The sequence below is a fragment of the Ranitomeya variabilis genome, chromosome 5 (assembly GCF_051348905.1).
Source record: "Ranitomeya variabilis isolate aRanVar5 chromosome 5, aRanVar5.hap1, whole genome shotgun sequence".
NCBI classification, from domain to species: Eukaryota; Metazoa; Chordata; class Amphibia; order Anura; family Dendrobatidae; genus Ranitomeya; species Ranitomeya variabilis.
In genome coordinates, this window is record NC_135236.1 from 138,975,837 (window position 1) to 138,998,245 (window position 22,409).

General features: G+C 42.5%; 1 protein-coding gene across 2 annotated transcripts in view; it reads right to left on the bottom strand.

Annotated features, from left to right (window-relative positions):
* The window catches only part of ARRDC4 (arrestin domain containing 4), a 96,424-nt gene extending 74,267 nt beyond the window's left edge, over nucleotides 1-22,157 (bottom strand). Inside the window, exons 1-2 of one of the 2 annotated variants that reach the window (XR_013215631.1) lie at nucleotides 21,296-22,157; nucleotides 4,467-4,530 (exon numbers count right to left, since the gene is read on the bottom strand). Coding sequence is in view for 1 of the 2 variants with exons in the window: in XM_077263400.1 (XP_077119515.1) it covers nucleotides 4,467-4,530; nucleotides 21,296-21,527 (296 nt within the window). In the remaining variant the exon portion in view is untranslated. The remainder of the gene's footprint in view (nucleotides 1-4,466; nucleotides 4,531-21,295) is intronic. The other variant, XM_077263400.1, reaches the window with a different exon arrangement.
* Nucleotides 22,158-22,409: the final 252 nt, after the last annotated feature.

Sequence of the window (22,409 nt, forward strand, 5' to 3'; positions counted from 1 at the left end):
TTGTAAACAGGCATTTTTTTTCCTAACTTTATTTGTACACATAGCGGCTAGCCAATCAGGGCGCAGGAAACAACCACAATGTCCTGACACAACGGCTTGTGTCACTGCCTGTGCAAATCACATGTCCCTCTCCATATAAATAGCGGACATCTTGTTTTAGCTCCATTTTGACACTGGCTGCTCCTGATGCTAGCACTGTTAACAGCAAGATTTTAGCTAGTTAGTTAGGTGGTTGTATATCAGTCAGATAGTGTAGCTAGCTAGTGTCCAGTGTGGCTGTAAAATTTACCTTTCGGCACTTTTTTGGGGGCCATTACTGAGGTCCACAGACAAACCCAGCAGGGCACATGTCCTACAAGTGTGTTGTGCACTGCTTCTATTGTGCTCCATGCACAAGTATAGCACTCTAAATAATATTTTTTCACTAACTAAATGTGAAAAAGCCTGCTGTATCCACATTTTAGCTAGTTAGCTAAGTGGTTGTATATCAGTCAAATAGTGTAGCTAGCTAGTGTCGAGTGTGGCTGTTAAATTTACCTTCCAGCATTTTTTTTGCCATTACTGAGATCCACAGACAAAGCCAGCAGAGCACACTTCCTACAAGTGTGTTGTGCATTGCTTCTATTGTGCTCAATGCACGAGTATAGCATTATAATTAATATTTTTTCACAAGCTAAATGTGAAACAGCCTACTGTATCCCACCTTGTCATTTAGTGCTGTGGTGATATGAACCTGCCTGCAGACCTAAGGCACATTCAAAAAAAGTTATAATTGTTTCTGTTCCAGAAACTTAGACAGCCCGCCGTATCACACTTTGTCATTTGGTTGGGTTGAAATTAAGCTGTAGAGGCCTGATCCATAGGCTACAAAAATTATTCTGTTATTAACATCATACAGTAAGGGACCTCACTTTAAAATAGTTTGTAGCATCTAGCGTTTTATAGAGGTCTGATCCAGGGGCCACAAAAATTCTTCTGTTGTTAACATCATACAGTAAGGGACCTCACTTTAAAATAGTTTGTAGCATCAGGTGTGTTATAGAGGCCTGTTCCAGAGGCCACAAAAAATCTTCTGTTCCTAGTGTCATACAGTAGGGAACCTGACCTTAAAATGGTTTGTAGCATCTAGTGTGTTATAGAGGCCTGATCACTAGGCCACAAAAAATTATTCTGTTATTAACGTCATCCAGTAGGGAACCTCACTTTAAAATAGTTTGTAGCATCTAGTGTGCTATAGAGGCCTGATCAATAGGCCACAGAAAATCGGGGTATACTGGGTATCAATGATTATCTTGGGCTTCATGTTCAATTGTCTCCTAACCAGAAGATATTTGTTTCAGACATTTTAATATTTTATGCGTGACCGCTGTTATCAACTTCTCCATTTTCAGCAGCATGTGAATGTGCACATATGGCCATACTAGAGGTGGGAAAAGTTGAAGCATGCAGTGTGCCTAGCAAGGTACCTACAAAAATTAAATCTTTACATTTATTTTCAGAATCATGTTTGGACATGTAAAATGCTGTTTGTTTCAGTTTACATTAGGGTATGTTACTACGTCACAAACTTTACATTTCCTTATGGGTTTCCGTATCACTGTCAATTGGAATATTACTTTCAAGTTTCAAATTCTTAGCGATTGAGCACAAGTTGTGATATAGTATTTGCTAGGTTTGTTATAATTGCTATTCACACATGAAATCAGCCCTCATTTCTCAGGACTTTCAGTAAAACATAATTCGCTGCCAATAGAAACCAATCAGAGCTCAGCTTTCGTGTTTCCCGAGCAGCTTAGAATATGAAGGTTGCTATTGATAACAATAGAAACAATGCTTTTGCCAGCATTTTTTTTTACAGGCAGTAAAAACACTGTATATTGAGTGCGTTTTTTATGCATTTTTCATGTGTTCTTGATGCATTCAGTTGAATGAGTTAAAAAAAGAAAAAAGAAAACCCCCACAGTTTTAAATAAATGAGGCCTAAATACTTTGTCAAGAGTACAGGACGGTTTAATCTTAAATGGAAGCTGTCTGTAGAATGATGCTTTACAGAGGTTGTCCCTTTGTACAAAATACCGGCCTCTGAGTGCAGTAGCCACTATATAGTTCATGGAGCTGTGTAGATCTGCTCCACAACTGAGCACACATGGCCATGCCGATACCTAGAACAGCTGATCGGCAATGCTGAGTGTCGCATCTCCACCGATCTGATATTGATGACCTGTCCTAAGGATAGGCCATCAAGGTACTTGACAACTCTTTTAAGGAAAAAATGAATCTGCTGATAAGTTTCATTTAAAGAAAGGCAAAAGAAAATATATAAAAAGAGGTTCACTGATATATTAAAATACAATTTTTTTTTATTAAATACTGTATAAATTTTTAGATAACATGCAGGAATAGGATATGTAATATTAAGCATTAGGGATGGTTCAGACTGGATCATTATACAAATGTGCACAGCCAGGTCTGAGACTGTGAGGCCGGGGTCACAATAGAGAGGAATACGGACGAGCGAGAGGCGCAAAAACAACCCATTGCACATGGGCCAATGTTTCCCTATGGGGCAGCTCCCATCAGCCGTATATTTCTCTGCCATATTTAACGGGCTGAGAAAATTGCAGCATGCTGCGTTTGTCAGTGTATTGTGCAAAAAATCCACCAATGAAAGTCTATGGGGGCAAGAAAAATACGTATTACACACAGACCATGCGTGTCCAGGTTAAATAATTTTACAACCAGGAGCCTGCTAATGCTGCTGCCCCTGGCTGTAAAAACTAGGGAATGAATGGAAAGCAGCTTCGTTGACTTGCGGTGCTGCAACCCCTGGTGGCATAAACTCATATGAACTCTAGCGTGAGAAAATATTCAGAAAAATTCCCACGCTAGAGTTCATATGAGTTTATGCCATCAGGGGTCGCAGCACCACAAGTCAACGAAGCTGCATTCCATTCTATGACTGCAATTCACACCAATCAGAGGCCGGCAGCTGATGTTGGCTTGCTAGTGACTTCATGTGCCCGTGGTGGCACACCAAAGTCAGCTGCTGGCTCCTGAACCTGCTGCATAAGAGGATACTGTGTGGTGTGGGATGATGAGTAGAATAGTTTGTTTCTTTTTAAAATATGCTGGAATAGTGTAACACCCCAGGTCCCTGATTGTTACAGTGGCATTGCTTTCCTTGCGGGGAGAGTGATGTCATGCTTGGAAGTGAGAAAGGATCCCTTTTAGCAGGTAATCACAAGCATGCAACATGTTCTTACTCCAGGCCAGAGGGGGAGCTCTGAACCTGGTTTAAGGGAAGCTTCCCTAGATATAGATATATATTCTGGTCTGGAGGAGGAGTTAGTCAGGGAGTGAGAGGAGTCAGTGAGTGCCAGACAGTAGAATGGAACAGTCTGAGGCAGAGAGTCTGAGAGAGAAAAAGAGGGGCCGTACAACCACGTGAGGTGCTGCACCTGAAAAGAGAAAGGAAAGCAGAACAGATTGTAGAGAGCCTGAAGGTGGAAGGGAAGCACAGGAGAGAAAGGAGCTGGAGGAGAGCTGCGAGTGGGCTCCCTCCAAGCTGAAATGGAGATACCGGTAGCCGGAAGACCGAGGTAGTGCAGTACTTTAAGGATCACAGCAGAAACCGGCAGACAGCTGGACTTCAAGTCACCTGTCCACCTTTACACCCGAAGACACAGCACAGAGAGCCCAGGTCGTGATAGAGATCCTGTAAAAAGGCTCGAACTACCTGTCATACGGGTTAGTGTCCTACCTGCAAGGAGGACAGAGAGAAACCATGAGGACCTTGTGAGAGGCCTAAGGCAGCAAGGGACTATAACACTGCAATAGATGGAAGGCTTCCATCCCCACCGCCGGAGCCCACCTCAAAGCGGAGGTACTGGCCTCGGGCGTACTATTCCTAGGTCACTAAGGGGTCAAGGAACAGAATTCCAAACTCTAGTATGAGCCTAGCAGTAACTGCAGCCACAAAAATACATCTTGATGATAAAAAAAATAAATGGAAGTTTTTATAATCCTGAAAATATTGAAGTAAAAAAATATTTTATTGTCTTGAGGGCCACATCGAGCTTAAACGTTAGAAAAGATTGTGATATTCCATTTTTTAAATTTAAGTTTAATCTTGAAATTCCAATATGGAACAGGGAAAGGTTTGTTTTAAAGATATTTGTCAAAACCATGTTAGAAAGGCCTTATTGTGGGGGTCCAACTACAGGGTCCACTGGTAATAGATGAAATAAAATTTCTAAAAGCAGCCATCCGTTGTCTGTTATTGGACTGCACTCAATAGTGTTTTTCTAGCGAAATGCAAGGGCAGCTTATGGAAAGACAGAACAAAATGAAAAAATAAAAAACACAGCATGCAAAATACTTTATACTTACAATATTGAAAAAGGTTAAAAAAAGGCTACATCAATATAAAGTGGAAAAACATTCAGCCTGTGTGTAAATGCACTCACCCATCAGGAAGAAGAAAACGAAATGGAAGTGTATGACTTCCAGCTGTAAACATGTGGGTTTCACCTACAAAGAAACAGGAAGGGTCAATATGCATTAGATTATTCAAAATATGTATGGACTGGAAATAACATACCGTAATTTGCTTTTGTATCAGCCAATGTCAATGAAGCTGATGAGACAAATTACAAAGGCCCTGCACAAAAAGTCATGACTTCCAAAATCTAACCAATTTTATAAACTGTATTTTCGCTTTTTTAGAAGTTAGCTCCCCCATTTTTGCACCTAACCATGCATTTATAGGGAGAAGTTTATTTCTCTTAAAAACAATTCAAATTGTATTTCTCAGATTTAAAATATCATTCTTGGACCCAAGATGTGTGCAAAAATTCCAATACACGTGCAAAAGAAAATAGTGTGATGATGGCGGATGTGCACCCACTGCGACACTGGTCACCAGTGGGTGCACATCCACCAGGTGCAACTCCAGGGCAGTCACCGGACCAGCAGCAGCAGCTGACCGAATGCTCACAGGCACAACATGAGGTAGAGAGGGCAAAGACAAAGATGTAGTCAGATAGTCGGGGTGGGCAGCACAGCATAAAAATATAAAGCAAGGGTCAGAAGCGTAGACGTCAGAAAAAAGGAAGTAAACAAGTCGAGATGGTAATAGGAGAAATTAAACGAACATGCACCATGACAGATCACTAGAAATGGACTGTAACTAGGAACCTAAGATAGGACTAGGAACCTTAGCTCAGGAGCTAATATATCACCAGCTGGCAGGGGATAGGCCAGGGAAGCAAAACTCTGTAGCACACAGCAGATTAAATTACTGCAGAGTCTGTCTGCGCCACCCTATCGCCAGGTTCTGACAGCAGGAGAATGTAGCAGTGCTGGGAGTGCTGAATGAGGCAACTCAGCGAGATGGCCAGATAAGGGGAGGAGCAGAACGGTGAACGTAGTGAGTAGGTCGATGCCCACTAACCATGCGGCGGGACACAAAGTATACAAAAGCAGAGGTAACTATTACTCTTATAATAAGAACATTGTAAATGTCCAGGAACTACAGAGGGTGGATTACGGTTACGGTTATTTCATCGCCAACTTCCAGCTTATCAGCATTTCTTTGCCTACTCAAATTCCTGTAGGCTTTATGGGGGGCCCCTGACCTAACATGAGAGAGTGTGCACCAAGTCATGCTTGTAACAGCTCTCTCCTGTGGGATGTACATTATTTTTTTTCCTATGCTGCTAAAAATACATAGTATTTCCACTTGGTCTGTAGCCTATGTTTTGTGGCTGTGACGGAAAAATCCTGGAAAATGTATTGTCTAGCATAAAATTACATATTTACTAGTCCTTCCAATCCACCTCCCAAGGTCCGTCTTTGTCTCGATCAACAAACTATGATTACAGTTTTTATGGTGCTCATCAAAATCTAAAATAGCACATACCTGAATAAGCATTAACTTACAAAGATAGCAACAACTTCAGCAAGCAAGATATCTTCAAAGAATAACAGACTTGGCAAAGTGCCAAGTTCGTTGAACTTGACTCTTGGTAGAGGGAGACCTTCTGACTTTTTATTTGAGAAAACTTAACATAGCTGGTGAAAGAAGTATTGAATGCATCACTAATTTTCTAGGTAAATATATTTGTAAAGGTGCAATTGACATGATATTCTCACCAGATGTCATTAGCCACACATTCAATCCACACAGGCAAAGAAATGAAACCATAGATAGTCCATACATTAAGTTATATGTAATAATGAGAAATGACCCAGGAAAAAAGTATTGAACACATGAAGAAAAAGGGGCAAAAAGCCATGGAAAGTCATAACACCAGATTAAATTTTTCAGTAATTAGAAAGCAATCCTGCCACTTAGTGAAAAATAATATCCTATGGTTCAACTGATGGCTTATGAGAAGGTGTCTCATTACTGAGGTGCCACACAAAAACAAGTCATGATGGGTAAAATCAATGAGCTGTCTCAAGATCTTCGCAACCTCATTTCTGCAAAATATACTGATGGCATTGGTTACAGAAGAATTTATAAACTACTGAAGGTTCCAGTTACCACAGTTGGGGCCATAATCAAAAAAGGGAAAGAACATCATCATTTCTCCATAAACCATCCTCAACCAGGCAAGATTTCAGACAGAGGAGTGGGATCTAAGAGATAATATTTCTCCTTTTGGAGAGTGACAAGCCAGGCCTGACATTTCAGAGTTACAGTAGGAGACTTATATGCCATGCATGCTCCTCTGGGGAATTAAGTATGCAAATTACCTCTTCAGGATTTGATCTCTAGTGCCACCTATTTGAAGTAACAGTCCTAAAAGTCAATATCGACCCAGGATTGAAAAGAATTATCAGAAGATTTGTCCAAAAGTCAAGGACCATCAGTGGCAGTGGAGAACTATATATTGAACTGAATCTGCAGGTACAACTGTTTCAACAAAAACTTTAAACTCAACCTCCATGGCCTGTAAGCATGCTCACCTGGCAAGACTCCATTACTAAACAAGTTTGAGAAACCTAATGTAACTCTATATAAAGCATTTTCCTTTGCTGATCTGGTCAACTCAATCATCTAAAATGTTACCTTTTCTAGTGACTTGTGTAGATTGTACACAGATTGTAAGCTTGCGAGCAGGGTACACTTGGTATGTGTATGACTTTATTACTCTGTAATATCTTATCCTTGTACATATTCCCTCTGAATTGTAAAGTGGAGCGAAATAGATTAGAGCTATAGAAATAGAAATTTTTAAAGGTCTGGTCACCCTCACTCAACCCATTAAAAGAATCACTGCCATGAGATCTTTTTTACTAAACCCGTGTTTGTTTGTATGTAGTGTGTATGTGTGTTGATTTTCACCTACCACTGCATTCTCTGGGATCCAGCAGAGCTTTGCTCCTCTTCTCAGTGACGTCAATGCTCTCCAGATAATATAGGCTTATAGAGCGGCAGAATGAGGCTCCATAGGTTTTCATTGTAAAGGAGAATTCCGACTCACGCATAGAGCATAGAGTTGAGCAGCAAAGCAGAACTCCACCGGATCCCATAGAAGGTGATGCGGTATATTAAAGCACAAGTTTGTTGTTTAAGGAAACATGATCACTTTTAATCTCTTCAGAGTTTACCTGATTAATAAAATATTATAAACTTAAATACTAGAGACATCTTTATCTTCCTTTCAATTACTAGGGTTGTGGAGCAGGAAAGTTGCATAAAAGCTCATACAGTATTGATCTTCACAAATATACGACTAGGTATAAGCAAGCTGGTTTGAAGCAAGAAGATAGCCAGACTGAAGCTGTGCTGGCCTTTTGGGCATAATTTCTTGTTTGTTACTTTGTCTTACCTATGTTAAGAGAAAGTCCTCAGAGCAAATTGAGCATATCTACTGCATTTGAATTTAATTGGAATCCCTTACATATGAACGATTCGCAAAACACATATTGCCACACATATCACTTCTAACGGTGGGAACATCTCTTAAAAGCTTCAATTTCCTCCTTCCACATGGGGGTTAAACTTAAAAATAGGGAATAAAAGGAACAGAAAATGACAAAGAGGAAGCAAAAAAGGTGTCTTCTACTTTCATAGTACATATTCCTTATATTCTTTATTATGTATACATAATATTATGAAGGATCCACATAAGAAGATACCAATATAGTGAATTGTAGTGGCTCATATAAAAGATTCCCAACACCTCTTCACTGACAGTAGCGTGTGTCAGGGCCCCATTCTCAAGATAGATGTAGGTCTCAATGATGGGACCTGCATCTTTTATACATTTATGGCATATTCCCATGATACATCATAAGTGTACGCAATGACAATTTTGCATGTACAAAATTGTTTCACACATTTAAATGTGTTTTTTTTAGCATGCACATGGATTTCAGCAAGCCCCATTTAGACAAATCAGATCAGAGTTTGACAGCGGCATTTAACAGGTTAACATCAAAGGACAACGTTTCAGTGGCACCCCAGGAGTTCGGGTACCACAGTGGTATTGCCTTCCTCTTGGAGAGGGTGATTCCATGCCTGAAAGTGACAAGGATCCTTTTAACAGGTAACACATACATGCAACATGTTCTGATTCCATGCCAGAACGGGAGCTCTAGACCCGGTTTCAGGGGAGCTTCCCTATATATGTTCTGGCTTGGAGGAGGAGTTAGTTCAGTCTGTAGGAGAGTGTGAGTGGAGAAGGAGCACAGGAGATGTGAGCTGCAGGGGAGCTGCGACAGAGCTCCCTCCATGCCGAAGCACAGGAACTGGACCCCGGGAGTCCAAGGCTGTGTGGGACTGTATGCCCCACAGCAGAAACTGGAGGGCAGGGGATTTCAAGCTGCCTGTCCACAATCACACCCAAAGGCACAGCAGCATATAGAGCCCAGAGTAGCCGCAAATAGGGACACCTGTATAAAGGCTCGCGTTGCCTGCCATGCGGGTACTGTCCTAGGACAGAGAGAGAGAGAGGACCTTGTAAGAAGCCTCAGGCAGCAAGGGACGCATATTACAGCGCAGTAAGGAAGGCTCCCATCCCCACCTGGCTAAGGGGATTCCAAATTGCTATCAGGCTGCCCGGATTCCAAAGACCGCCTGTAACCTGTGTATTGGAACATCATCAGTAAAAAAGTTAAAGAGACTGCAACCTTGTGTCCTTCAATTCTTTCTGGCACTACACCGTCTATCATTCTTGCCACTACACCGGGAGCCCTGGGGACTAAGCTTCACCTGTGGGAAGCCATACCACCCCTGCTGCAATAACATCATCCCCAGTGGACCCCTTTAAGCAGTGTCGGTCATCCTTGACCGAATACCACAGGTGGCATCATGAACATTCTTTATTTTCTTTCAAAACAACCCCTTTAAAAAACTTCCCTTTAACTTGGACGTCCAGGGCCACAGATTGGGTCACTGCCACCATGACTAACCCTTAAATGACCACCGGACCCGTCCCGAGTGCCCCACGGTCCACTTCATGCTAGCTGTGATTGTTGAAGAAAGGTCTTGGTTAGTTGCCATGCTGGGCATGAGGGGAGCTCACCCTGTGAGCCCACTCCATACACCTGCTACTGACTTGCGCCGTATATGTACGGCAGATATCGATAAGGGGTTAATAACTCGACTGCCCATTATAAAATAAAAACACTGCATACTGGACTTCCAGATGGGCACCATTCCTCCAGTGGAAGCAATGTGTCCTCTGGTGATCACCTGACATCTTAAATCACGTGACCAATGCAGCCAATTAACAGCCACAGCCTTCAATATTCAATCAAAGCTCCACTCTGACTGAATAGTAAAGGCTGCAGCTGATACTGATTGGCTGCTGCAATCATGTGACAATGTCACGTGATCACCGTGACATATTGCTTAGTTTCTCAAAGTTATATACTTGCCCAGCAGGCAAATTTGAGGTGTTTTTATTTTATGCTGTGTGGTGGAAGAATAAAGAAATGATTGTACAGTTATGAATAACAACTTTAAATAAATATTGGTGAAAGGCGAAAGCAAATGGTCACTAGCCATTGCGTTTGATTAACGCTGTACATTCAGTAAGCAATGAAATGCAGATTCTATAATTAGCAGTAGCACATGCTGTCACAGAGGCAGCTCAGTATTCTCGGCCCGTGGAATTCTGATGTCACTGTGTCACATATAAAGTCTCTACATAGCTAAAACACATGGGCACTAGTCCCGGCAGCAGCAAATCCTGTCCTATGAGATTTTTTATTTAAGAGGAAGCTTTAGAATCAGTAAGTGACCTATTGTTTAAATCAGATTTGTGTGTTACAAGGATAAAAAATAGGTAAAGTTTCTTTTTGCAGATCAGTATCTTTATAAAAACAAAACACGTTAGTAATCTTGCACTTTTCACATAGACCAATGGTGGATGTATTTAATCATATTTCCTGTTCTTTCCAAGAAGTTTTCAGCAGACTCATTAATAGCTGAGGCAGAGTTACAATGGTGGGTAACAGCTGTACACATCTGGTATACACAGAATCCGCCAACTCAATTGGTGATGTTACAGCTTCTTCCGCTCCCTTCACAATGAGCTTTGTACACGCTCATTGAATGCTTCAATACAAAAGATAGGGTCCATGTCTGTTCATTGTGGCTAATGCACATGTAGATTTCCTGAAGCAACATGAAGGCAGCATCAAAATAGTGTCATACACCTAATAGCAGCAGACCATGCAGCTGCTACAGGGCACATGAGTTGGAGGGGCCTAGTGCCAGTGTGGGCTCTGGCCCCCTTCCCCGCCCAAGTTTGAAGTTCATCACCATCCTGAATGCAGATACAGCTGAAAGCAATGATAGAAGAGGGAATCGTCAGGTGATGCGCCCTCCTCAGTCATTCACCCTGTCCGACAGCTCAGCATAGTGGGCGCGATGACATCATTGCATCATGATTGCTGTGCCGAGCAGTGTAGACCACATGCTGCAGAGACTGGAGCAGTGAGAGAAGGGGGAGAGATGAGCATTTAAATTTTTGTAATCACTGACTACTTTGTGGGGCCATCATACTATGTGGAGGGCTATTTGTTGGGAAATCGTACTATTTAGAGGGCTATTTGTGGTGTCATTATGCTATTTGAAGTGTTATGGGGGGACATTATACTTTGTGGTAGAGGGTCGTGAAGGTGCCATTATACCGTATGGAGGGTTGTCTAGTAATGAGGTCCATTATACTTTCCGATGGGCTGTAAGAGGGGTCATTATACTGTTTGGAGTGCAAGTGGGGCTATTAAAGAGTGCAGAAACACTAAGGGGCTTCAATAGGGGCAAATTACTTTATAAAGTCTGTGAAATTGAAGTACCGTATTTTTCAGACTATAAGACAAATTTTTTTCTCCAAAAATATGGCGGAAAATGGGGGATGCGTCTTATAGTCAGGATGTGCCTGTCTAGCTGTGGTGGGGAGGGGGGGGAGCAGCAGCGGGTCACAGGAGGCAGGAGCTGGCATCTGCAGCTTACTCCTGTGCCCGCTGCGCCTTACTCCTGTGCCCGCTGCTAATGAAAAATGAATATTCACTGCATTCCATGCTCATGGGCATGCAGGACAGTGAATATTCATTTTTATTCAATCGTTGACACACTGTTAGCCGCAGCCGCCTGCTTCCTGCAGCTACCGGCCTTTCTAGTGTCTCCGCTACTTAAGGCAATTAATATTCACTGTCTCCAGTCCCATAGGCATGGAATGCAGTGAATATTAATTCCCTTTAGTAGTGGCACACGTGAAAGCCTGACACTGTGCTCGCTATTAAAGAGCAATGAATACTCACACACATAGTCCCGGCGTGGAAAGCAGTGAGTATTACGGCAGCTGTCCTCGGCTTGCCAGCAGCACTTGATGCCCTTGCCATACGTTGCTTGCAAGCATAAAGCAGCTGCTGGCATCACAACAAAACGCTGCAAGGGAGTGCAGGAAGGTAAGCATAATGGTTTATATTTTTTTATGTTTTTCTGATGCAGCCATGCATACCAGGATGGGGATGGAGGCCAATAATACCAGGAAAAGGATGGGACCATGCATACCAGGATCGAGATGGGGTCCCTGCATACCAGGATGGGGAGGGGGAGCAATCATATCAGAATAAGAATGGGGCCATGCATACCAGGACGGAGATGGGGAACCAGGATAAGAGTGAGGGAAACCATGCCTACCAGGATAGAGATGAGGGGGCCATGCCTACCAGGATAGAGATGAGGGGGCCATGCCTACCAGGATAGGGATGAGGGGGCAATGCCTATCAGGATAGTGATGAGGGGGCCATGCATACCAGGATGGGGATGAAGGGACCATACATACCAGGATAGGGGATATTATAAGGAGGCCATGTATAACAGGATAGGGATGATAAGGCCATGCATACCAGGATAGGGATGAGGGGTCCATGCATACCAGGATAGTGATGAGGGGGCCATGCATACCAGGGTAGGGATGAGGGGACCATGCATACCAGGATATGGATGAGATAGAAAGTGTTTATAAAAATATACAAAGATGACACAAAATGTGAACAAAAACAGTATGATATAAACAGCTACATAAAATAAAAAGAAATAATGAAATAATGAGGGAATGGCTCAGAGCTTGGTGGAGGGAAGCACTCTGATTAGGAAAATGGGACACCCTTACAATGAACTAAGTCTTGTAGAATGACACATGACCCAAACCCAAATACTGATTTTTGTTAGTTCAAGGTTGCGCCCACATACCTCCCTTTGATGAGCTTATTGTGATTGTGGAATGTGCTGGGTCTGTTAGAATTTTATGAAATCCCCAACTTACAGGATCTCTTCAGCCCTGGAGGTTACATGCGGTAGATATTGTTGTCAGATTTCTAATCACAGTTTTATCTTTACATAGGTTTCAAACATGACCTGGATAGCATCAGCTATTGATCTGTTATTACGTTGAAGGGGTTCTAATGCCCTTACAGTGATATGAGTGAATGCGTTCTGTTTGTACCTTCGCTACGATGCTAAAAATCTATCTCCCATAAATATCCAATCAATGCAAACCCCAAATTTTTCATATCTGGACAACGAAGACTAAAAGTCTACAGTAGAACATGCTCAGAAAATTCCATTAAACCAAGGATGCTTCTTCCTTGGCACAAAGGAAGCCCCTTCTCTTCTCAGTCTTTGCATAAAAAGATCTTCTGCTTACTGTCTTTCTCCCCAGCAGATATCCTGTTTTAATCACCTGTTCATGGCAGGGGGTCTCAGCTTCAAAAGAGGTTGAAGCATAATCTCTATATTTATCCTGTTTTAATCAGTTTCTCTCTCCCTAGCTATAATTAGTCCCACATCAAAGGAGGCTGGAGTGTCAACTCTTCACCAGTTATAATTAGTTTTCTCTCTTCCCTATATGTTCAATGTAAGATAGAAAACTCCCTGGAGATGTCTTATGGATTTTAAATTTTCCTCTATGACAAATACCATTGGAAAAAAGGATACCCCCAAGATATACATTGTTTTTATGGTAGCTCTCTGTATAGTAAAGCACAGTCTGCTGAATTCTCCTATAAAGTAAATTAAATAGTATGCAGGTGCATACCTGCCAGGAGGAGGCCAAACCCACCACACACACACTTTTGACCTCTGAAAGGAAACAGAGTACATAGAACAGAGGCTATATTAATTTTTGTCTTAAACTTGATGTTAAATTTGGTTGACATCAAGTGCGATCCAACTTAACATCTGCTATGGGGTCTCATATATTTTTTCACTCTGAGACAACGGCGGACACACAATTAGTGTCATATGTGCAGCTGCACAGGTCCCCAAAAGTTGCACGCACCTTCTCTCACAGACATATAATGGGGTGCATTCTGCTCAGTTATTGGACTACAAAGGGCCCATACACTGTTCTTGAGCAGGGGTCCTCTTCTATGCTCTGATATGAGCCATAAATGAAGAGCCTATCTTGTGAGTAATATACCTTGACTAATTTAACAAATTAATTTTAACGACAAATAAGGGCCCTACTTACAAAAGTATGTCACATGAGGAGTCCATCTATCATAATGAATTACAAACATCACCAACTATGCAAAGTATGGAATTTTCCTTAACACAAATCTTTACCATGCAGATTGTTTACGGTTACTGAAATACAATGAGATAATCCATTCGGGGACTTCCGTGCACAATGTCACGCATGTATACTAATAAAGCTTTTACGATAACATTTTCAATGTATGGTTATATTAGCCCTTAGCCACCCAGTAACTAATTCTGCCTTGATCATAAAGTGACTTACTAGGTCTCAAAAAGGAACCTGTCATGTACAATAATGCTATTAACCTGCAGATATGGGGTTAATCTCCACCTTAACAACATTCTGACATTGTGTGGTGCCGACAGAGAGCCCCTCCGCTGTGAGGAAATTAACTTTATTCCCCCTGGCAGCGTTCGGGGTTCAGTCATGGGTAGTGGTGCTGGCACATCTCTGTGTGAAGAACGGCGGCTGTAACTGCCATCCTGGCGCTGACTTACAGCCGGCCCTAATGCTGAGCAAGCTGTCAGTGCTGGGGTGTGGTTACAGCTGCCGTTCTCTATATACAGAGAGCTGACTGAATCCACGTTAGCGCCACACCTATGACCGGAAGCCGAACGCTGCTGGGGGGGATCAAGTTCATTTCATCATGGCAGCGGGGGTCTAAGTGCTGGCGACGAACCGTGTCACCACGCTATTAACCTGCAGATTAACCTGAGATATGGGGTTAATCTGCAGGTTAATAGCGTTATCTTACATGACAAGTACCCTTTAAACTTAAAGAAGAGCAAAAAAATAAGCTTCCAAAAATTAGAAGAGAAATACTGTTTAATACCTCAACTCCCGGTCACTGGTTTTCTAGAGGTCGCTCGCAGGTATCTGGTTACTTTCCAGCAGTGATTTCATGCCATACAAACACAGTCACACATCGACTTTAGTAAATATTTGTCACAATTACTGGCATCTAGGAGGGACACATGCCCTTCATTGTTTGCCCAAGCACAGTGGCATAAATAACGTTGTGACTGTGTAATAAATTGATGGGGACATGGTCTTGACGCCCATTCCCTCAGCTGATCGGCAACGGTGCTGGGTTTTCATACCCCACTGTTTAAAAGCGGTTATCCAGAATTAGAAATACATGGATGTTTTCTTTCAGAAACACTATCGCCCCTGACTATGAGTTGTGTCTCATATAGCAACTCAACCACATTGGAATGAATAGAGCTAAACTGCAATATTACAAACAACTAGTGATGAGCGAATAGTGAAATATTCAGATTCGTGAAAATCGGCACAAATAATTTCTTATATCCGTGTATTCGTACCGCATAACGAATCCAATGCAAGTCAATGGGAAACTCGAATATTTTTCTGCTGGAACCAACAAAAAGGGCTTGGGGCCTGGGAAAAAAGCTGAAATGGATGGGAAAGAGCTAAAACTAAATAGGAACAGTATGGAGAAGATGCCTGCATGCCTTCATGACTCACATATGGTATCTGGGAATAATGTCAGACTATTGCGCCGGTTTTACGGATTTATAAAAAGACCTACCAAACCTAAATTTTTTTTAAAGGGAAAAATGTTAAGACATATATTTCCTTCATAATTACATTTATATAACGCAAAATAAAAAAAAATAAAAAAAATTATCCCTCCACTTTAGCCATACGTTCACATGGAGCGTTTTGGCTTTAGTTTTTCTTTTAACATTTGTGAGGGCTCTCACTCCTATATTCGGGAGGACGCTCCCTCATTCCAAATTGTTAGCTAGATAGTGGAATACATATTCCCCATCACTTTACAATGCCAACTAAAACATGCCCATTTGAATTTTGGGCTTCGCCCACCACCACCACCACGTCCACCGCCATGTCATTATGTGGAAATCGCTTCATATTTTCAGAGGGCCAGCAGGTGCTGTGAAACCTGAGTTTTATGAGCTCCACAGTTCATTTTGCCCACCGGATCCCAATGGAACCACTGTCATAGCCGGTGAAGCCGCTGTAAGATGAATATAATACAGGAGTTGGGGGAGCTGTATGCTCAATGTCAGTAAATTGGATTCTACCAAAAGCATTAGTATTAAATTCTGAATACAGTGTCTGCAAGCGAGAGCCTGTATTATGGTCAGTATGTCAGGCCTGAAACCCATGTCAGGAACATGTACAAGCCTCCTTTCGCTTTGAAGCAGCCTTCTCAATGGAAAGTGACAGGACTTCCATTGACCAATCTGCACAAGCCTACGCATTTCTTCTGGAAACTACCCAAAGAGGCAGAATGTATCTTTTGCATGGTTTTGAGCAACAATGGAGTAATTACAGGATATGTCCTAGAGAGTGACGAGGTCTGTGGAGTGTATTACTCAGGTGATAGGCAGTGCTACAGAGCTCAGGTAAAGGCCTTAGCATGGCAATGATCATGTTCCAATATGTATAAGGCTGCGGCCTGAATAGGTCTGTGGAGCGTATTAACCCAGTCTCTTAGGCGTGCTCAAAATGTACAGAAACTGACCAATACCTCACCACCATTTCTTTTTTTTAGGACCCAAATTTAGAAAATTGAAGGGAAACAACAGTTTAATAAAGAGACACAAGTCACATTTAGGAGCCTGGAATAGCCAGCAATGATCTTTGTCCAGCACTGGACAATATAAATTGCTAGCGAATATGTATGCCTTATCTAACAATTTGTGAACAGACATATATGCTAAAAAGGGACAACTAAAAGCTGCGCTGGGACAATGAACTGGATGTGGTTGCTGACTGTTGTGTCTATGCAACTGCAGGTTGTGGGCAGGTAGCATCAGAGGTATTAAGTAGAATTTCCCTGTATAAAGGGATGTGTGGGTAAGATTTTCTAACTAGCAGCATATATATATATAGAGCATGTTACATTAGTCATATTCTTATTCTGTGTAAGGCTGAAACCTTAAGAGTTGTGTGGAGCATATTAATGCATTGATGTTCCAAAATATCCAAGTGCAGACCCAAAAATCAACATCTGGCTATCAGATACATACTTAAAGAGACCGTGAGGAGGGCAACACAATAGAAAAAATTATAATAATATAATATATAGAGATGTAGAGTAGAAATGTGACTATTGCACAATGTGAAAAGTTCTCAAAAATTACCAAAGGGGCCTGTATCATACATGCTAAAAAAGACCGTGATGGGGACCTCACAATACATTTTGGAGTTATTACAATAGGTAGAACTTGAGAGTATAAGTTTTACCATTGCACAATGTACAAAGGTTTCCAACAAAAAAAAAATTACCCATGTGGGGTATACATAGATGACCACTACCGTATTTTTCAGACTATAAGACGCTCCCCAAATTTTCAGAAGGAAAATAGGGAAAAAAAATAATGTGTCAAATGGGAGTCCGTCTTACAGTCAAAATTCAGCTTACCCTTGGGGGATCAGCAGCACTGGTGGAGCGTGGTCACAGGATGGTCTTCAGTGGTCCAGCGATATGACTCCCATCCCAGACTGGTGCGGCAGGTTCAGCATTGCTCTGTGGTGGGGTGAATCCACTGACATTTTGTGAAAGCCCGGAGCGCCCACACATCCATTACTGCAATGGGATGGCCTGCGGGAAAATGGCTGCCGGGGGCAGCACATGCTTAGATTGAGCTCTTGGCAATGAGAAAAAGTGCGTCTTGTAGTCCAAAAAATACGGTAAGTACCTTTTGCAGAAGCAGGAGGAGGAGGACGACATGATTTCCTGAAGAAAATGGGTTTGGATGGTAAGGCATGGACGTTAAGACAACTTACAAAAAAAACCCCATTTGAGCTGCATTTAGGTTATGTTGCTGTCATCCGCAGAGCTTACAAGGATGAAGGAAATCTAGCCCTTGTTGAATGCGTGTCTGCATTTTCTGTTGACAGGCGTGTACGTCTGTCCATTATGATTGCACCGGCCGAACTAAAATCCCGCTCAGACAACACACTTGTGGTAAGGCATGGCAGCACCTCCAAGGTGTACAAGGAGAGGTTGGGCCAAGTGTGCAGGTTGAACAACCAATAGTTAAAGGGCACTGAAGAATTAGGAAGGACGCTAGTATGGTCACTTAAGTAGTCCTTCACCATCTTGGTCAACTTCTCCCTTCTTGTGATAGTTACACCAAAAGATAGCCTTTGCTGATGTGAAAATGGCCCAGTTGGTGGACATTCCCTCCCCCCTTAGTTGTACCTGGTGTGCGTGGCCCTCCCCTGTAATCTTTGTGGGTGAGCCGATATCTCAGCCCACAGCGTTGTCTGAGGGTAATCAGTTCAGCAATTCTTCCACAATGGCCCTCTGGCATGCATGCACTGAAAATGGCATGTCTGCCTCCGACAGGAAAGTACAAAATTTGTCCTTGTACCATGGGTCAAGAAAGGTGCATAGCCAGTATTTCATGTTGAACGAGTTGTGTTTCACACAAGGGTCTTGGGAAAGGAATCTGGACATGAACTGTGCCATGTGTGGCAGGAAGAACACTAACATACTCTTTTCCTCACAACGCATTGCCTCCTCCTCTTCAGCCATCCATGCTGAATAGGCATAAAGCTGGGATTGGGAGTCTCCTCTGTAGCGCAGACCAAAAACTCCTGTTCCTCCTCCTCCTGATCCTCATCATCACCCAATGTGGCCTGAGAATATGGCGTGAGGCTGGGCTGTGTGGTATCAGCCACTGTAAAATCTTGCTCCATAGCCACCTGTCCGCATTCAAAGCTTCTTCTTTGAGATTCTGCAGCGATCGTTTTAATAGACAGAACAGTGGGATGATTACACTGATAATAGAGTCATAAGCGCTCAACATCTTGGTGCAGTACTCAAAGTATTGAAGAACCTCACATATGTCAGCAATCCACATCCACTCGGCACTTGTTATTTGTGGGGGCTGAGTGCTACTCTGACGGGCATTGAGAAGCTGGAATTCAGACACTGCCCTCAGCTGCTCACTAATAGAGATGAGAAAATATGTTCTGCTCCCTCCTTATTCGGTAAGCTATAGCGCTTACCGAATAAGCTGCAGAGAGAACTCCGATATCTGGATCACTCCTTCTGATCTGCTGTCCGCCGCCATAGCTGCATGTGTCGTGGTTGGGTGAAATTCACAACACATGCATGGAAAGCCTGTTAGTTGGAGCCAAATAAGGAGGGAGCCGAACATATTCGCTCATTTCTACTCACTAATCCTTGCGAAAATATGAAAGGTCGAATTCCAGCATGTGGGCAGGTGACAAATAAGTCAGTGATGATGCAAATTAAAGCGCTGCTGTAGCAAAGCTAGACCGACGAAAGCCTGAGATGACTTTCGGAAATGTGCGCTGACACGGCGTACCTTGGCAAGTAGGTCTGGCAAGTCAGGGTATGTTTTTAAATACCGCTGTACAACCAAGCTCAGCACGTTGGCCATGCATAGAACGTGTACCAGCTTGCAAAGTTTTAAAGCTACCACCAAGTTAAGCCCATAATCGCACACAACCAACCAGACCTGGTTTGAGAGCCACTGATCGGTCTGTTCTTTTATCCCTTTCAATAGCTCCGCTGCATTTTGCGCTTTATCACCTAAACAGATGAGCTACAGCAGAGCGTGCTGCCGCTTCACCAAGGCAGTGCTGGAGATTTCCCAGCTGAGGAGTGATGGGGATGCTTGTTCCGCTGAGGATGAGGAGGATGAGAGCCAGGAACTGGAATACGAGGAGACTGAAACCCTGATGGAAGTTGGACCCGCTATTCTTGGTGTGGGTAAAATGTGTGATGTCCCAGCCTTTGACTCTGTCCCAGACCACCAGGTTCATCCAGTGTGCCATCAGGGAAATGTAGCATCCCTGTCTGCAAGAACTTGGCCACATGTCTGTGGTTAGGTGGACTTTCCCTGTTACTGCGTTGGCCAGAGCATGGCTGATATTTTGTAACAAGTGCTTATGTAACGCCGGGACAGCACACCAGGAAAAACAGTGGCGGCTGGGAATCGAGTACCGTGGGGCTGCCACCACCAAGAGGTCATGGAAAGACTCATTTCCCACAAGCTGAAAAGGCAACATTTCCAGAGCTAGCAATTTGGCAATGTCGGTGTTTAGCGTTTGGGCCTGTGTTTGGGAGGGTGGATATTTCTGCTTCCTGTGTAACGTCTTGGGCAGGACAGCAGATTGGGAAGGCAATAACACAGGGGAAGGGCAGTGGTTTCACCATCAGACACAGATATCATATCCAGGCGTTCCGCCCACCTGCTGGGGTGCTTTGCTGTCATGTGCTTTTGCATGCTGGTGATGCTCAGGTTAGCAGTCTTTTTGTCACTTCTTAGCTTGGTATGGCAGATGCTGCAAATTACAGATGTTTTGTCTTAAGGACTTTAAAAAAAAAGTACATCAAAAACTTCTCTTAGGGTACATGCCTACGAACCAGAATAGCAGCATTTCAAAACATTGTGTTCTACATTAGAAGCACAGTAGATGGGATTTATAGAAATCCCATGCCCACTGTGCTTCTATTTGACGCTGCGTAAACTCACCCTTGGTGCGGGTTTACAAACCTAAGCAATTTTTATTGCGCAGACGCTATTCTCTGCAACAGAAATTCCACAACATAATGTATTGGATGCAGTAAATCTGCATTGTTCAATAAACACATGTAGATTTAACTGCATGATACAGCATTTTGGATGCTCCGAAAAGATGCTGCTGTTATTTCCTGGTTGTGGGCACTTTCCTTAAGGTTACGTGCACACGTTGAGTATTTGCAAGTGAATTTTTCTACTGAAAAAATAGTGTGTTGGCAGGAAAAACGCTGTGTAAAGTTCAAGTGTTTTTGAGCCATTTTTCCCCCTATTTATTTGAATATAAAAATGCTGAAAGAATTGACATACTGAAGCCAGCGATTTTTTAATGTTGAAATTAAAATATACCGGTATCTAGAAAACGCAAGTAGAAAAATACACCCGGAAAAAAAAACAAAGAAACTGCTGGTAGTCAAAAACGTAAAAAAAGACCTCAGAGAACAATGAGAAAACATACTAAAAATGGTACTTTGGGTTTGCAATATGATAGGAAAAAAAGCATTTCCCTCTAGAAATACAGATGCTTTTGGCCACCTAAAAAAAATTGCTGTGTAGACATAGCCTTATAGAAAATCAGATTTAAATATATGGCACCAACCTATTCTAAAGCAAGGTACAATTTAGATAAGCAACAGTCATATAAAGTAATGATCTCCTAAAAGCTTACACAATAATGTTCTCATCCCAATTACATTTTGAGCAAGCACAATATAATGCATTTTTCTCTGTTGTCCTCACCTGTGGATGTCTCTAATAGGGAAATCTTCTCATTAAGACATTCAATAGATTCTCCTCCTCTCTTCCCTGTGAAGGATGCAAATGCTCCTCCACATGCAAGTAGGTGAAGTCCTAATACTTGAATATCTTCCAGCAACTCCAAAATCACCTGTCCAGTTACAGATTCACCTGCAGCGTAGCCATTTTTCCTTTCATTTTCAAGCACAATGTTCATAATAACTCGCCCAACCATTTTTACTGCAAAAGGTAAACTACAACATGATACATGAATGTATGGATGTCATGCAAGCCCTTCAAGGATACAGATACTGGGACTGTTTGCAAAAAATTGCAAATTTTTTTTTAGAATATGTGTCATCTAAAAGTAATAAAAATGGTTGGTTTAAGGGGGCAAAAAGACCTCAGATAGGTCTGCGCTAAGTTTGGCGCAGGTACGCCTTAGTTGCAAAACTGTTAAATTTGCTGAGCAAATGACAAGATGATCTTGTGGATTCCAAAATGAGCTCTGGCCTGTTTCTTGGAAAAAGTCACCGCCGTCTGTCATCGAAACTATAAGTGCACACAATGCAAGAAAATTATAAGGGAAAACTTGTGACCACAAGTGAAAGAACTAGGCTGAATACTAATTGTCATCTGACCATGAGTTGTAAAGTCAAGCTCAAAACAAGGGAAATCTGGAACACTTCTAGTGTGTGGAGATTAGCTGCTGCTTGCAAGATTGCCTAAGGGTGCGCGATAGAGATGAATGCATGCTCCCGTCCTACTGCCCACTTATCCTCTGTTATTTTGAGCCCCTGAAGGTGGCAGAGTTCAGAGTGTAGGGAGAGATCCGTCTGAGCACTTCCCTGATATTACCAACCCTACCTCACTCCTTCCTCTCAGCCTATTGATAGGTTGGATGTCTTCCTCCACCCACTGCCTCATTCATAGCACTGCGTGCAGAGTATGTGACACTGGAGCTGAATAGCTGACTGCAGAGCATAGGTTAAACTTTCTTATGTCGCAGGAGCATGTGGGAAAGAGAAAGAAATGCTCTCAACGCCTATTAGTATCCGAAAAAAATAATTTAGACAGTTCCATTCAAATGTACCGGAATCTGACTGTTACTCCATCC